At 44.7% G+C, this 16087-nt stretch overlaps 1 protein-coding gene across 3 annotated transcripts in view; it reads left to right on the top strand.

Annotated features, from left to right (window-relative positions):
* The window catches only part of col5a1 (procollagen, type V, alpha 1), an 80954-nt gene extending 66161 nt beyond the window's left edge, over positions 1–14793 (top strand). For 2 of the 3 annotated variants that reach the window (XM_086188115.1, XM_086188118.1), the window contains 21 exons: positions 969–1076; positions 1176–1229; positions 1318–1425; positions 4678–4731; positions 4849–4956; positions 5061–5114; positions 5205–5258; positions 5344–5397; positions 5520–5573; positions 6012–6119; positions 6311–6364; positions 6457–6510; positions 6710–6817; positions 6951–7004; positions 7097–7132; positions 7239–7292; positions 7399–7669; positions 8716–8828; positions 10352–10420; positions 13267–13500; positions 13594–14793. In XM_086188115.1, the coding sequence (XP_086044241.1) occupies positions 969–1076; positions 1176–1229; positions 1318–1425; positions 4678–4731; positions 4849–4956; positions 5061–5114; positions 5205–5258; positions 5344–5397; positions 5520–5573; positions 6012–6119; positions 6311–6364; positions 6457–6510; positions 6710–6817; positions 6951–7004; positions 7097–7132; positions 7239–7292; positions 7399–7669; positions 8716–8828; positions 10352–10420; positions 13267–13500; positions 13594–13740 (1950 nt within the window). In that variant the 3' untranslated portion in view covers positions 13741–14793. Of the gene's footprint in view, positions 1–968; positions 1077–1175; positions 1230–1317; positions 1426–4677; positions 4732–4848; positions 4957–5060; positions 5115–5204; positions 5259–5343; positions 5398–5519; positions 5574–6011; positions 6120–6310; positions 6365–6456; positions 6511–6709; positions 6818–6950; positions 7005–7096; positions 7133–7238; positions 7293–7398; positions 7670–8715; positions 8829–10224; positions 10291–10351; positions 10421–13266; positions 13501–13593 lie in introns of all 3 variants that reach the window. The other variant, XM_086188116.1, reaches the window with a different exon arrangement.
* The last annotated feature ends 1294 nt before the right edge of the window (positions 14794–16087 follow it).

Genomic DNA, 16087 nt, shown 5'->3' on the forward strand with positions numbered 1-16087 from the left:
TTACATGGCAAAGCACGAGTGTTCCACTAATAATCCTGTTTATATGCAGCTGTGCAATTTTAGAAGCTTATCGGAAAGACAAAGGGTGGAACTGAGGTTTTGCTATTGTTGTTTCCCTGCTGTCCAGTTACAGTATTACACACCTTGAGCCTTAACAGATACAGTTTCTTCAAATTTGCATTCATGAAAGAAAAGAAAGTAATTTTAAGGGCTGTTTTTTTTTTTTTTTATAACCATTGTTTTACTTTGGTGAAATTTTAAACGATTAATACGGCTATGATTATAATGATGTTTTTGGGAATTAGATGATACTGCTTATGAGCAGTCTGCACGCTAGCCTTCAGCAAGTATATTCAGGCATGTGACGGTAAACATGCAAGACGTTTTGGTCCCCAAGGTTGTAAACTGATATAAAAACTCAGACTTATGACGTATATTCAAAATATGCTGTGTACATGTCAAGAAGTGTCCCCAAAACATGACAAATATTAGCATGTGCCTCACACATCAGAATTGGCTACTTTCACTAAATCCAGCTTTAATATGTTCTTCATATGACCTCATCATCTCATTTAAAAAAAAAAAATAGTGGAATATTCTGCGTGTACATTTAGCCAGCGATAGCCTACGTTCTTAAATTTCCCCTTCACGTCTCTCCATTGGCTGACGAAGCAAATGAGTGATGAATTGCGTCTGTAAAATATTTGATTTGGCTCCAAAATATCACGGGACAATGAAAAAGAGACGGGATTATCTCAAGGGTTAAGAAACTACTCAACACAAGAGCCATTGCAGACAAAGTTTCCACCCAAAAATGTTTAGAATGACAACATATCTGTCTTTACAGCAACAACCAACTCTTCTACCGAGAGGAGAACCCCACTGTTGAGCTCTATCAGGCCAACAGTAGCACCAAAGCTAGTATCTCTTGTCCCGGCTGTGACCTGTTAATCTGTCGCCTTGTGCAGGGAGTAGATGGTGAGCCCGGTCCCAGAGGTCAGCAGGGACTTTTTGGCCAGAAGGGAGATGAAGGAGCACGAGGATTCCCTGGACCTCCTGGCCCAGTTGGGCTGCAGGTGTGGAATCACATTGAAACACAGAATCCGCAAGAGTTGTAATTTTTCATTTGGGAACTCAAAGACCACTGTGGTTCAATGTCTGTCTGAATCTCTCAGGGCTTGCCTGGCCCAGCCGGTGAGAAAGGTGAAACTGGAGACGTTGGCCAGATGGTGAGAGCTTGCTTACAGATTGTTTAATGGCTCGCATTTGCAGATGAAGTCTTTCTCCTTTATAATTTTAACCTTCTCTTCCTCAAAGGGTCCACCTGGCCCACCTGGTCCCAGAGGTCCTTCAGGGCCCCCTGGTGCTGATGGTCCTCAGGGACCTCCTGGTGGTATTGGAAACCCTGGTGCTGTCGGAGAAAAGGTACTTTTATTGTGTTTCTACATTCACTCACGTTAGCTGAAGCTGCTTGTGTAGAGGTTGATGCAGCTGTGCTAGCATCCCAGTTGGCACCGATGTTCCAGCTAACACCCCCTACGAGTTCCAGTGATGCCAAAGAAAATGCTTTGCTGGAACATTTAAAAACCAATTTAGGTAATACTTTCTTATAAGTTGATTGTTAGTTGTTAGTAAGACTATATCAGTGCAAATAGTGTCAGAAGAATGGGTTAGCATTAGCCGTTAGCACTTAACTGGCAAGAATATTGTGTTATTAAGGTGAATTAATTTCAACTCTTTATGATGTTTATAGGGGCCTTTTTACCCGTGAATTAATGCTTATTACAAACGCCATAATATAACGTTTTAATTGGATGTTAGCAATTTCTTTGTTCTTGGAACCGACACAATGACTGCACCGCAACATTCGGAGGATCTTTTTTGGGCGTTGTTGATAAATGAAACTTCTATAATCTCTGTTGACAGAGAGGTTGACCCTAACTTTACTCCACATAACAGAACAAATACTGTCTTGCTGGGGTCTTGTTGGCTCCTTGAACACAAAATTGCTTTTTTTTTTTTTTTTTAAACACAAGGAGAATAAATACAGATCCCGTCGAAGTGACATCAAGTTGTCGCCATCGTTTTGCTGTTGTCCTTTTTCACTTTGTAGTAAGTGAACTGAATTCCCTTTTTAAATCCTTTAGTAAACAAAAGCATTTTTGAAGAGACACTTAAAATTAAAAACAAATTATTGTTCCTCTAGTCCACAGCTTAATTGCATCAGTGTCCGCAAAAACGATTTAGCATGCATTATTAAACAGAAACAATTATGATTGCTTCTGGAAATATTGCATCATCTACCCATATAAATACTTTCCATGCACTGCGGTAAAATCATCTTTGCAGAGCAGAATATTTATTTATTCAAGTTTTGTAACTTTGCAGAGAAGAGTTTTGTTATATTAAAGATTTCCCCGGTGGCACATCGGGAAGCTGTCAAGGCTTCGAGAGAGGGTGAGAGTGACTGTGATTGGCTGTTATGGAAGCTGAAACGCCGACAGTGCACATGCACTCCTGCAACCTCCTTTCCATCATGTCCACAAATACTGGGGACAAACTAGGAGTAAACGATTTGGGATTCTTTTTTTCTTTTTTTTTTGGACAATATCTGATTTGGTGGGATAGCCGACACATGTATTATTTTTATAAAAACACGTTGATGTGATATTCACATTAACTGCAAACTAAAGAAAGCGATTGTAAACGTTTGTGGAGAACCGGGCTAGTTTTGCTGGTTGCACTGACACTGATGCATTAAAAAAAATTGATGTGCTGGAAGGTTGTGCATCAATTTGTTTAGAACATCCTAGATATGTGTGATTTGGCAAAAGATAAGGTCAAGATGTACTACAGCTTTGGGGGAATTGGACTCTTCCCCGGCACAAACAGTTTCCATGTATTTGGTGACTCTGGTGTTCTGTAAAACTGCAGTTTGGTTAATCGTTCCCTTGCTCAGTGGCAAGGGAACCCAAACTTTCCCCTGAAGGGCAGCAGCTCAAACTGAGCGTTGGACCGAGGGTCCTGTTAAAATGCCTTTTGTTTCTTCACCACCGTCTCTGCTGCTTTATTTTCACTCTTACTTGCACCAAATGGATGTCCTGCGCAAAGTGACGATAATCAATAATTCAGTACAAAGGATCCTGCATATTTATAGTGTTTTTAACTTCACAAAAAAAGCAAACCATCCATAAACAGGGATTTATATCATCTTAAAACTTATTTTATATTATAACTGTTGCATTTGTTTATCACACCTGATGGTGAGCCGCTTTGGGCAGCCCTGGCCTGTAGAATCAATTAATATAATGATAATTATAATCGTAATCCTATATGGGCATCCAGAAATGAACTTCTCAGTAACGAAGGACTTTGAACACCCCTGCTTTAAATGAAGGTGCAAGACACCCAGTGGCCAGAGTTGCACAGCTGATTGCAAGATTGATGGGAGGCTTTTTTTCTCTTTGGCCCAGTTGGCTGGTTTTGATTGGACTTTGGAAGATGCTAGCAGTTTATAAGCGGGCTTCACGTGCTGTGAATGATACCTCCTTACAGGGTTTTTGCAGCCATTAATATTTCACATGCCTATTTAGATGATAGCCTTTTAAAAGGGACTGATCGTTTCCTTCTGCTGCAGAGCGACAGATCTTATGGACGGGCTGCCACCCCTGACAATGCTGTTGCCAGGCGGAGAGAGCATGAATGAAGCCTCAAACAATCTCAAGATGATGAATGCATTATTGAAGGAGGTTCTGCTCTCGCTTTTATTTGCTGCTGCTCTTTTTATGAAAGGGCAGCAGCAGAGTATTTTCCTCATCACTTTCTGTCTGTGGGTAATTCTGTGATTTGTTTTATCCAGTTCAGTCAATAGAGTCACCTTTGCGGCTTTATAATCTGCCTGAGGATAACCTGCACACAGAGAGAGAGAGAAAAAAACTCTCTTTGGCTAATCAGTCTACAGCTGATGCGGCACTTCAGGGAGCTGGCAAGCCATCGCTCTAATAACTGTGATGAGCAGCTGTCTATCATGCTCCCAGTTCTCCTGTTCTCAGCAGATTCTCCTGTTAGCGCAACGGTGGACAAGAGGACAGAGTCTGCAGATGCATAAAAGACAAGCTCCTAATACGGCAGGATCAGTCATGCCTTTAAACTGAAGCATCAAGCGCTCCGAGTGGACTTCTTGACAGCAACGAGAAAGCTCTTGGAAGATGGATTGTTTAAAGTTCACGATTCAGAGTTCACGTTGGGGAGAAGCTTGTCATAACACATCAGTGCACAGCAGAGCTATCAAAACCCACGCGTGAGACAAGCTTATATGTTCTCCTGCAGCAGGTATGCGGGAAAATCTCTGTGACACAGAGTAACCATGGTGCTGCTGTGTAGGTGAGTCAACAGGGCAACCAGTCAATAAGGCAGGAGGAAAGAAGAGGGAAGATGTACGAGCAGGGTTCAGAGGGAACATTGAGGTCAGCACCCTCCGTGCTCCAGCAACCTGGTCCACCTGCGCTTGATGAATTGGAATCTCTTGTGACATCTCGTTTCTATTTCCCCACTCGGGGGACAAGGGCGCCGAGACAGCCAGGGCTGCTGTAAATTATGGGATGTTCAGAGACATGCTGGATTGACAAATCGCCTTTCTGATAATATATGTGTCTCTGTCTCTTTCTCTATTACCAGGGAGATGCTGGTGAAACCGGAGAGCCTGGTCTTCAGGGAGAAGTTGGCCCGCCAGTAAGTGATCTGAATATCTTTCCTCTGTGTTGGCACCAATGAAAGCCATCAAAGACAGCAAAGCTTGATGACAAAAGAATTTAAAATCATTGTGTGACAAACTGCGAATAATCCCAGGGTCCAAGAGGAGAGCGAGGAGAGAAGGGAGAGGCTGGTCCGGCTGGTGCTGCTGGTCCTCCCGGTCCTAAGGGTCCCCCTGGAGATGATGGTCCCAAAGGCAGCCCGGTAAATTTGCCATCTTCAGAAAATAGATTTTTATTCGTAATTCATTGCAGTCTTATTTTACTTCTTATATGAAAAAAAAATTAAGTAAAGATTGTGATTTTCAGGGTCCTAGTGGTTTCCCTGGTGATTCTGGTCCCCCTGGCGAGCCCGGTCCAGCTGTACGTATGACTTGAGCGTCACATAATTGCAAACTATTCTTCCATTTTTTGGGGAAAAAAATGTAGCATGGCTGTTCAATTCTTCCACAGGGGTTAGACGGTCCACCGGGTGACAAGGGAGATGACGGAGAACCCGGTCAGGCTGTGAGTGTACCAGTTCTTTTTTCAAGAGGCAGGCTGTATTTGATATTTATGAAAGTGGATTTTTAATTCTTGTGTCTTAAACTAGGGTTCCCCTGGACCCACAGGAGAGTCTGGTCCCTCTGGACCACCAGGAAAGAGAGTAAGTACTGTCCTGGGCTGTCTTCTTCTTAATGCTCTTACAGAATGTTATCAATGTCAAAATACCCAAATGTTCTGTCTTTGTACGCCGAAATGCTAATTTTTCATCTCTTATCATAATAGGGGCCCCCTGGAGCCGCAGGACCTGAGGGAAGACAAGGAGAGAAGGGAGCGAAGGTACGTTTTCTCTTTCAGGGTTTCCACTGGGATGCTGTTAAAAAAAAAAATCACGTCAACTTCGGTGTTCGGTAGAAGAACCAAATTCTTTGACAGCCTGTGACGCTGGGGAACTGATTTACAACTCCCGTTAACGCGCAACGTTTCAAAGGTGTGTGAAGATTGGAGATCCTGCCACCTTCGTCGGTCGTAGTATTCGCAGAAGTTGTGAAATCGGGAAAACTGACCTTGCTGCCCCCTCAGAGTTGCCATCCTGAGACTCTTTCTGCCGCTGCAACACTGTTTGTGGCGTTTTAGTTCTTGTTTGGATTTGTTGTGTTCAGGTTTTAATTGTTGATGAAGAGAAACAAGGAACCTGGAAACATCCTCAACTCTTCTAACTGACAAAAGAGCAACAGTTAAACTGGTGTGTGTGTGTATTCTGTTTCTTTGTTACAGGGAGAACCTGGCTTGGAAGGTCCTCAGGGAAAGACAGGTCCTGTTGGCCCTCAAGGATCACCTGGCAAGCCCGGTTCAGAAGGTCTCCGAGGAATCCCTGGCCCAGTTGTAAGTGGAGTGTTTCTTGCTTTCCAACCCATTCATCACCTTCGAGCAGAGAAAGCGAACACAAACACTTTCCAATAAAGTGCAGAAGAGAGAGAATTCAAGCTATTCATAGACGAGTGTGTGTGTGTGTCTGTGTGTGTGTGTGTGTTTTTGCTCTTGTGAGCTGAGGCTAATTGTTACATGTCATGCAGGGAGAGCAAGGTCTACCTGGTCCCCCAGGCCCTGATGGACCTCCCGGACCAATGGTGAGCATTACTGACCTTTGGCCTTTGTTCTGAGTTGAACTGTGTGATCTAAATACTTATCCACCTCGATGTGACCCCCTCCCATCTCACAGGGTCCTCCAGGTTTACCAGGCTTGAAAGGAGACTCTGGTATCAAAGGAGAGAAGGTGAGTCACTCCAGCATTGAAATAAATACTGTAATCAAGACTAATAGACTTATTTCCTCCCAGATTGATTTGATCTGCTGTTTGCCTGCAGCCATCAAATCTTTACACTAAAGATTGGGGCGGGGGTGGGCAGGGACTGCTATTGACTGTGGCGTTGATCATGTGTATGTGTGCCTGTTCTGTCATATTCTGCCCTCAGGGTCATCCAGGTCTTATCGGTCTCATTGGACCCCCAGGTGAACAAGGAGAAAAGGGTGATAGGGGTCTTCCTGGTCCTGCGGGAACAGCTGGTCCTAAAGGAGACAATGTAAGTCAGCGTTAAACCCAAACCGGCTCACACGCTAGTTTTCTGTGTATTCACCAGTGTTAAAACGCCGTGTGAAAGCTAAAGCCTCCTACTGTAGTAACGCAGCTGATGTGGATTTGCTTTCCTCCTCCAGGGTATCGCTGGTCCCTCTGGTCCACTCGGTCCCATCGGTCCCCCTGGATTACCTGTAAGGCCAGGCTAATCTACGGTTTTGTCTCACAGTACGTGTTTAAAACAGCCATTTGTTTCTTGCTAACTGAATGATCTTTGCATCTTCAGGGTCCTCCTGGTCCCAAAGGAGCTAAAGGATCATCGGTAAGTAGATGGAGGCTCCCTCAGACCAATAAAAGTAACAAGCAGGGTTCACAACAGTCAGGAAGTAAATACTTAAAGATTTGTGTTTTTATTCTGTCCTGCTCAGGGTCAAACTGGACCAAAGGGAGAGACTGGTCAACCTGGACTTCCTGGTCCTCCTGTAAGCACCTTTTGGGATTTATTCGTCGTTTTATAACTTGAAATGTGTCGTTCTCTTCTCGGTTGTACAAATCTTACACCTGACTGCTATCTGTCTCCTTTCACAGGGTCCTCCTGGCGATGTTATCCACCCACTCCCCATCCAGGCTCCATCCATGAAGGGCAGAACGCGTAGGAACATCGACGCCAGCCAGATGGTGGATGACGCAGCCGTGGATGCCAACTATAAAGATTACGACGACGGCATGGAGGAAATCTTTGGCTCGCTCAACTCTCTTAAACTGGAGATTGAGCAGATGAAACATCCGCTGGGCACGCAGGGAAATCCTGCTCGTACCTGCAAGGACCTGCAGCTCTGCCACCCTGATTTCCCCGATGGTTTGTATCTGTTCTCTCATCCTTCCTCTCCACATTTGTGAGAAGACAATGCTGCCATTCATGTTGTTAATGGATTCTGTCTGCCAGCTATGCAAATTTGTCTATTATGGTTTTGTGAGAGCGCGCACACACACACACACACACACACACACACACACACACACACACACACACACACACACACACACACACACACACACATACACAAACTGCAGGTACTCAGATCCCCAAAATGTGTCAGTAAAAAGCCAAGGTCAGGTAAACAGTGGTAGAAGGCCAGAGAGACTAAAGGGAATGCCAGTATAGATCTATTATATTGATGATGTTTGAGATTATGCACTGTTGACTGTTGTATTGGTGATCTGTGTGTGCATCGATCTTTCTGATACTGTAAAAAGAGACGAGTGAGAAACCCAAAATAATGAGGGTATGAACAGCATGTCGATGCCACCAACCTGAGGCTACCAGGAAGGTCACTGAACGGAGCCTCTCTGCTCTCCACCACCACCAAAACAACAAACTCAACCAAACCCCATTAAAAAATGATGCCATTTTTCATTTTTGTGAAAAGATCTGCCTCAAAATTTAATGGCTTCTTCTCTGGCTCATGCTAAACCCCTCCACCAAATTCGATAAAGTTCAGCTTCATAGTTTTTGCGTAATACTTCAGATACTCAACCAGCCAGACTGACAGTAATCGCTGAGGATCTTTTGGAACAATGGAGGAACATCCCTCCGGAGACTCGTAGAAGCCAAAGCGCACTGAAGCTGTTTTGGCAGCTAATGGTGGACCAGCACCTTGTCAGTGTCTGTAATTCAGTCTACATGGCTCACAATTGAATTACAAGCTGCAACAGCTAATCTGTTGTAGCTTCCTCGCAGAGCAACTGTGACTTAGATGGATCTGCCTGCAGCACACCAGACTCTGCCTTGATCTGAAGGACTGCAGTATTTACGCTCAATCAAATATAACACTCATTGCCCTGCTGTTTTTTTTTCTTCTTCTTCTTCTTCTTCTTCTTCTTCTTCTTCTTCTTCTTCTTCAGGTGAGTACTGGGTTGATCCAAACCAGGGCTGCTCCCGGGACTCCTTCAAGGTTTACTGTAACTTCACAGCGGGTGGAGAGAGCTGCATCTTCCCAGATAAGAAGTCAGAAGGGGTGAGTCTGGCTGATCGCGCTCACACGCACATACACACACGGAGGCTGCACAAAGGGTGAAAATGTTGCTGTTTCAACCTCCAGTTTAATATTTTATAAGCCCCGCGCGTACAGCATCTCAAGACAGTGTTGTTTACAAGTGTGTCTCTTGTATCCACTCATGAAACTCTAAAATTAGCCTCCATGAGAGTACCTGCTGCGCTGCTACCAGGAACATGTGGGAGATGACTCACCAGCGTTTCTGATGAGTGCCAAAGTGATTTTACAAACATGCTTAATCCCCGCTAGTTCCCCGTCAGTAGTGAGACTTCATTCAAACACTCAGATCCACATCAGCCATTGTTTCAGCGTCACCTTTTCTGATAGAATTCTATTAAAGCTGTTATCACCTTTAAAAGGCCTTTGGCAGGTGACAAGCGCGCCGAGATCTTGGCTTCATTATGCATGAGTGTGTAGAGGAGAGTGGCGGAGTGGTGAAACATTGGGAACACTGTCTTTGACAAGTCGGGGGCTGGGTAATGGCGCAGTGCTCCAGCCATTTTAATGATCCCCCTCACCAAGCCTCCGAGGAGCAGGAGTTTGCCTAAGCTCAGAATAATGAAGCAGACTCTCTATCGAAGGCTGGCGATGGGCTGCTCTCGATTGTGCCGGGGATGAAAAGAAAGTCCTGTGCTGTCAGTCTGTGCGCACTTCTTACTCTAGTTCTGCTGTCTACACACTGTAGAACGGGCCGGAATCTCTGCCACCGCGAGATCCAGCACAGTGGCCTCTAGGATACAGTTCTTCTCCTGCCGGTTTGCCGCAGTGAAGGTCACCTTCAAGGCAGCATGGGTCTAATGTATGCCTTCTCCCTGCGACACTTGAGCTCCCCTCCATCATTCATTAACACATTAAGCTTCCGATGACAGATCCATATCAAAGTCCTGCTTTCTAATTATGGAGGAATTCGTCATTGTCATAGCTGAGGCCATTAGAGCTGTGCCCTGTTGGCCAATTCTCAGCTTTTAATGGCATAACAAAGCTCGTGCACCACGGCTACAGAGCACCAGCCCTCAACAGCAGGGCCGCCGTGTAGAAGCTCCTTGCAGGCGATCATTTCTTAATTAATCACTGTGTACTCATGAATTTTTCAGCAGCAATTAGCTGCCAGCTACAGTTTGTTTTATACAAAATGGCATAATGGCTGACTAAAATCTGCTGTTCCGGTCCGGATGGTCTGGTTGATCTCTCTCAGCGCACTTGCAGGTCTGGAGGATTCCTCAGAGGACAAACAGAAGGAGAAAGATGGGTGACACAAGCAGAGAGGGGATGTGTTTCTCTCTGATTGGTTTCCTTTCTTTAATACTGGTGTTTTTCCCTCCTACTCTGCTGCCTCTCTGTCGATCCGTGCCCCCAGGCTAGGCTCACATCCTGGAAGGAGAATCCTGGTTCCTGGTTCAGTGAATTCAAACGTGGTAAACTGGTAAGCCAGACTCCTAACTCTCCCAAGTCCCTTTCCCTGAATGCATATTTATATTTTACAGAGCAAAATGGCAAAATGGCCCAAAGACTCGCCAGGCACATGGTATAGTCACTACAAGAGAGGTTCCCTGGTAAGTGGCCTCGCCTGCGGTCCCAGAGTCCTGGCTTAGGCCGGGGTTCTGCGTGCCTACGGCTCTGCATGGTTCTGCACCATAAGTATGTATATTGGCACTCGGCTTGTCGGTTGTTACATCATCGTGGTGCATGATTCAGCACGAGCTGCACTCACCTTCAGTCCAAAAACATGAATGATGCTCTCAGTGAGAGGACAGACTGATGTTGAACTGATGTTTGCTGCGGTACGTAGACGACGGAAACCTCCGATTGGAGAGGACCATTCTGTCTGTCAACACTGTGACGTGGAATATCCACTAAGAACACTACAGAGATGCAGATGTAGCAAAAGTCTGTTATTGAGCTCACTTGTAGCCTGTTAGCTTGCTGTAGCTAGCTCCCGACCCGACATCCGTGGCAAACATAAAGTCAGCGCTCCACACACGGCCGTGTAGATGCAAGAGGAAGAGGAGCTGCTGTGTCAGTTTTGGCACGGAAGGACAAGGATGTGGAGAAGTGGAGAGTTCCAAAGAGAGAGAGAGTAAATTCCTGACTGTACATCCACTGAGCCCCACTGAGAGCATCAGAGTGACTGTGTGCCTCCACTCTCCTGACTCAGGAAGCAGCACATCTCCATAGACAGTTGATTTAATAGTGTGGACAAAACCTCCTGAGGGTGAATAAATCACTTTACAGGCCTTTACACATTAGATTGTTTTGGTTATAGATCTCAGCCACTTCCTGCCTCAGCAGGCCATCCATCCTCTGCAAGGGGGCAAAAATAAGTGTCATTTCTTCTCAGCCGCAGCCATTCAGCTGCACTCACATTCCCAGTGTCCCCCTTGAACGCCATTTAGCTCTGGTGGAGTAGCTGTGAGTCACAGGGGTCAGGCACTCAGTCACCACCCAGGGGCTTCTGGGAACTCGGTCACTGCTGACTTGTGGCTGTGATGATAAAGAGGTAATGTTACTCTGGTGATGTCGGGCTGGATCCACACGCTGAGCTGGGTGGTGGGGGTGGGGGGTGAGGAGCTGGGGGGGTGAACCAGGAAAAGCATCGGCATGGTGGCATTTTGTGTTCTTAAAGCCACAGTGCCGACCCTCAGACGTAACCAGCCAATTAAATCAGTCATTGGCTCTCAACTGATGCACATGATTGGTAATGAGCTCTCGGTGTTAATACCAAGTCTGAGTGCCGGTGCTGTGTGTGTGTGTGTGTGTGTGTGTGTGTGTGTGTGTGTGTGTGTGCATGTGTGTGTGTGTGTGCGTGTGTGTGTGTGTGTGTGTGTCCGCTCCTGTACAAGAACAAGTCAAGAAAGCCCATGGACGGTTTGCTCTTTCAGCTGCATGGCATGAAAGCTGCATGCGCTCTGCCCTCAGTAAGTCCTGTTTGTCTGAAAGACGACGCCACAATGTGGATCCAATGGATTCCTGATGGTTGGTATGCAAATAGTCTCTCACGGGCGTGAGACGGAACCGTGACTGGTTCCAAAACCCGCTGTCTTATCAGTCAGGATTACAAAGCACCATAATCAGCTTAATGGGCTTCGTTTTCTGTAACATGAGCCGGGAAAAAAACAAAAAACAAAACTCAACTCCCAAAGTTAATGAACGGTTAATTAACAGGCAATTAACATATCATTACCGCCACACATTTCCTATTGAGAAAAAAAAAAAAAACGACATTGTCATGATTTTGCCATAATTGCTCATATTGGTTGTGTATTTTGCATAATCAAAGATTAAATTAGGCGCTTAGTTCTGCTTATTTTTTTGTCCCGTAAAGGCAGATTTTCCCACATTAAGCTGCACATCACTGCAGCTTCCAGGCATCCGGCCAAGGAAACAATTTTGCACCCGTTTTCCCTCCTGAATCATCACCTCATCCTTTGTTTAAAGAATGTGGATTGTAATCCACACTCATCATTACCTCAGAGATGTGTGGATGCTACTGAAGGATAGGTAACAGCATACATGAGTCATTTTTTAAAAATTACTGTCTACAAATACAATATAAAGGACAGAACTAAATGAATAGATCATACTTGGTTCTTATTATAGCTCATGTAGCCAAAGCCAGACACTCATAAAGCTCCTTTGTTGTCCAAAGCGGATGAAAGGATTCAGTTAGCCAAACCGTTGCGCGGGCCAGCGTGTTCCTTCACTCTGATGAACGTGGGCTTTGCCGGTTCCTCCGCCAAGGAGGCGTCGTGACCACTGGCGTCTGTTCTCTGAAACCAGCGGACAGACTTTGATGAAAGTCGGTGAGAAGATACGAAACACGACCGACTTCTAGAGGCCAGCTGGGTCAAACCGTGGATTCTGAAGACTGTTGCGGGATGCTAGCAAGATTTTTCTGGACGTATCAAAGTCAAAGTTTTATTAGAGTCTCTTAGTCCATGTGATATCCTCATGATCGCATTCTGGATCCCTTTTTTTTTTTTTTTTTTAAATATAATGGTTGTTATCTGTAAATGTGAGCATGTTATGATCAGATGAACTGAAGAGATGTATGCTAATGTAGGTCAGTGATTCTGAAGAGCTATTTCAGGTGGTTTATGGGTTAGGGTCAGGGCTTCGATGCTACTATGTCCCAGACATGGAGTACGTGGAGTTTTGGGTTTTAGTTTTATAGGAAGTTGTGGTGCATTCAGTAAAAGTAGTCCCAAAATCCCGTACTTCTGTGATTCCTCCTGTCTGAGGTGTTGGCCAGGAAATCTCAAAATCCTGAATCGATTCAAAACGTGACAACAACCCTGCAGAGTCGACAGGAACACTCCTGGTTTTGAGTCCCCACAATTCCACCGGCCTCTCCTCCCGGTCAGACCGTTTTGATGCTCAGCTCCGACCTTTTCTATCTTAGCTCTCGTACGTGGACGCTGAGGGAAATCCCATCGGCGTGGTCCAGATGACCTTCTTGCGGTTGCTGAGCGCTGCAGCCAGACAGAACATGACCTACAACTGCTACCAGTCGGTGGCCTGGCACGACCAGGATCAGGACAACTACGACAAGGCCATCCGCTTCCTGGGCTCCAACGATGAGGAGATGTCTTACGATAACAACCCCTACATCCGTGCCGTGGTCGACGGCTGTGCGGTAAGTCAGAGACGCGCGGGGGCGGGCGGCTCGGTCGATAAGAGCCCTGGAGCACCGCGTGTAACCGAGGCTGTGTCTTTTTCTCTCCTACAGTTGAAAAAGGGCTATGAAAAGACAGTACTTGAGATCAACACACCAAAGGTGGAACAGGTGCCATTTGTGGACATCATGTTCAACGATTTTGGAGGCTCCACGCAGAAGTTTGGATTTGAAGTGGGCCCGGTCTGTTTCATCGGCTAAATACAACAAAAAAGAGAAAAGAAAAGAAAGACTGTTTACTGAGCAAATGGAGGAAAAAAAGCATATTTTTGTTTTCTCAGAAAAATACAAAAAAACAAATGAAAAAGAATAGGACAATTCTATTTGTAAAAAAAAAAAACACAAACAAACTTTTTTTTCCATAATGCAACAAGTAAAAAAAACAAAAAAAATGAATTCATGTTGAGAATACAGTGAAATTCTGTTGGAAAAGAGGAAAATAAGAGCAACCTTGAAACCTCAGTGTGCCTTCTCCATCACATGCAAGTTTTGAAACTGGATGTCAGATCCTTCCTCCCTGTATAACACACACACACACACACATAAACACACATAAACACAAACACACACACGCGCACACACACACACACACACACAACCCTAGCCCCACGTCATCACACTTGATTGAGAAATTCTTTATTTCAAACAATGAAGGCGACCCTGAGAGCTGCCGCAGCCACGGACTCCACCTGATTGGCTCTTTTCTCTCTGTAGTTCTGATCTCAATGTAACCCTCGTGTCCCCCCCCCCCCCTCCCCCCCCCCCGCCTGTTTCCACTTGGCTTTTGTTGGTTTGTTTGCTCATTCACTACGGGAGCTTTGTTTGTGCATAATTTTCTCCCCATTCACTTGGAATGGATCTTATACATATAAATATATATAAATATTTTTTTTTTTTTTTTTTTTATGTTTGTAAGTACATTCTGTATATTTTTTCCTGATAATGTTTATTGCTTCCGGCTTCAAAACATGCATGTGACTTTATTCATTGAGAGGTTTAAGAGATAAAGGATACAGGGATGACATCAAAACTTGTAGAAACTGAAACCTAGAGAGGAAATCTGACTTGTAAAATTGAAAAACGTGGGGGGGAAAAAAAAAAAAAAGGAAAAAGATAAAAATTGGGAGAGTCCTGTCTTGTTGCAGTTGTGGAGCACACCTTGTTGTAATTTAAGAACGGAATGGAAATAAAAGACGAAAACAAGCTCTGTGATATTATGTGATTTGCATAACGAGCAAAAAGAGAAGAAAAGAATTACATTCCTCCTCCTCCTCCTCCTCTTGTGCGCTTTGAACAGATCGCCTGCGTCGTTGGCTATAACTTAATGAACGTCTTCTAACCCCCCCCACCCCCAACCCTCCCCCCCCTCCCCCCCCGGCAAATACTCATCAATCCATCGATGCGATGCGAGATGATGTCACATTTGAACTGAAAACATGAGATCTAAACATAGGTGCTATTTCTCTCCTCTGTGGTGCTATAATTTCCTAATTTTTGTGTTGTTGGAATGAAAGGAAATTAGTGGCGATCATATCTCATCGCCACGCCCCATCCCTAACCCCACCCCCCGACCCCATCCCTCACCCCCCTCCCCGACTCTCTTACCCACCACGTCAGGTGGATCTTTGCTGAAATCTTGATCCTAACAGTCAGCGGTGGTGTTTGAATTCCTCTGCCCCTCACTGTCTGTTCTCTCCTGCTTCTGCAGACCGCACGCATCATGGAACGTGTTCCTGAAGCTGAAGTGTTGAAATAAAGAGAGAGAGAGAGAGAGTCTTAGAAAAAGAAAAGAAAATTAAATATATATATGAAAAAGAAAAAAGGGTGCTGCTGACTCTTGTTCTTAAAACTGCATTTTCATCTGCTCATATCGGATCACCTGCACCACACGTGGAGTCGACAAGTGGACGATCGGGCCAAAACATTCACAGAGTTCTTGGTCCGAATGGCCCTTTAAAACCCTCCTCCTCCCCCCCCCCCCCCCTCCCCCAAATGAAAAAAAGATAAAAAAGGAACATATTTAGCTTTAAATGGCTTGAAATCTTTTTTTTTTTTTCTTGGTTTATTTTTTGTTTTGTTTTTGGGAAACAATCTGAAAAAAAAACAAAACAACCCGAAACCCAAACAAACGGTACTTTCTCTCGATGGAAAGGCATCAGCCGGACGGAGGAGTTTGCTCTCTGGTCTCCTACTTTGGCCCTCGGCTGTAATTCTGCTCTTCGCTCACACTGCACTCTCTATGCTTATGACCACTAGTACCTACCACAGACATCTGACAGCCCTTCACACACCCGTTTCCTTTGTTTACTTAAGAGAGAGAAAAAAAAAAAAGAAAGAAAATCATCCAATATGTGACTTGAACCATTTTCTGTTCACTCAATATGCTTGTAGATGTTTGGCTTTTATTATTATTATTATTATTTTTTCCATTGTGATGCAGTACACCCAAATTTAACACTTTGCTCTCAATAAAAAGGACAAACAATTCTTCTTGTAAATTTCTAGAACCAGCAGTGATGCTGCCATTGTTTTTTGGTTTTTTTTTTTT

This window comes from Aulostomus chinensis, chromosome 19 (assembly GCF_037954235.1).
Source record: "Aulostomus chinensis isolate RoL2024-O1b breed Wild chromosome 19, RoL_Achi_v1.0, whole genome shotgun sequence".
Lineage (NCBI taxonomy): Eukaryota > Metazoa > Chordata > Actinopteri > Syngnathiformes > Aulostomidae > Aulostomus > Aulostomus chinensis.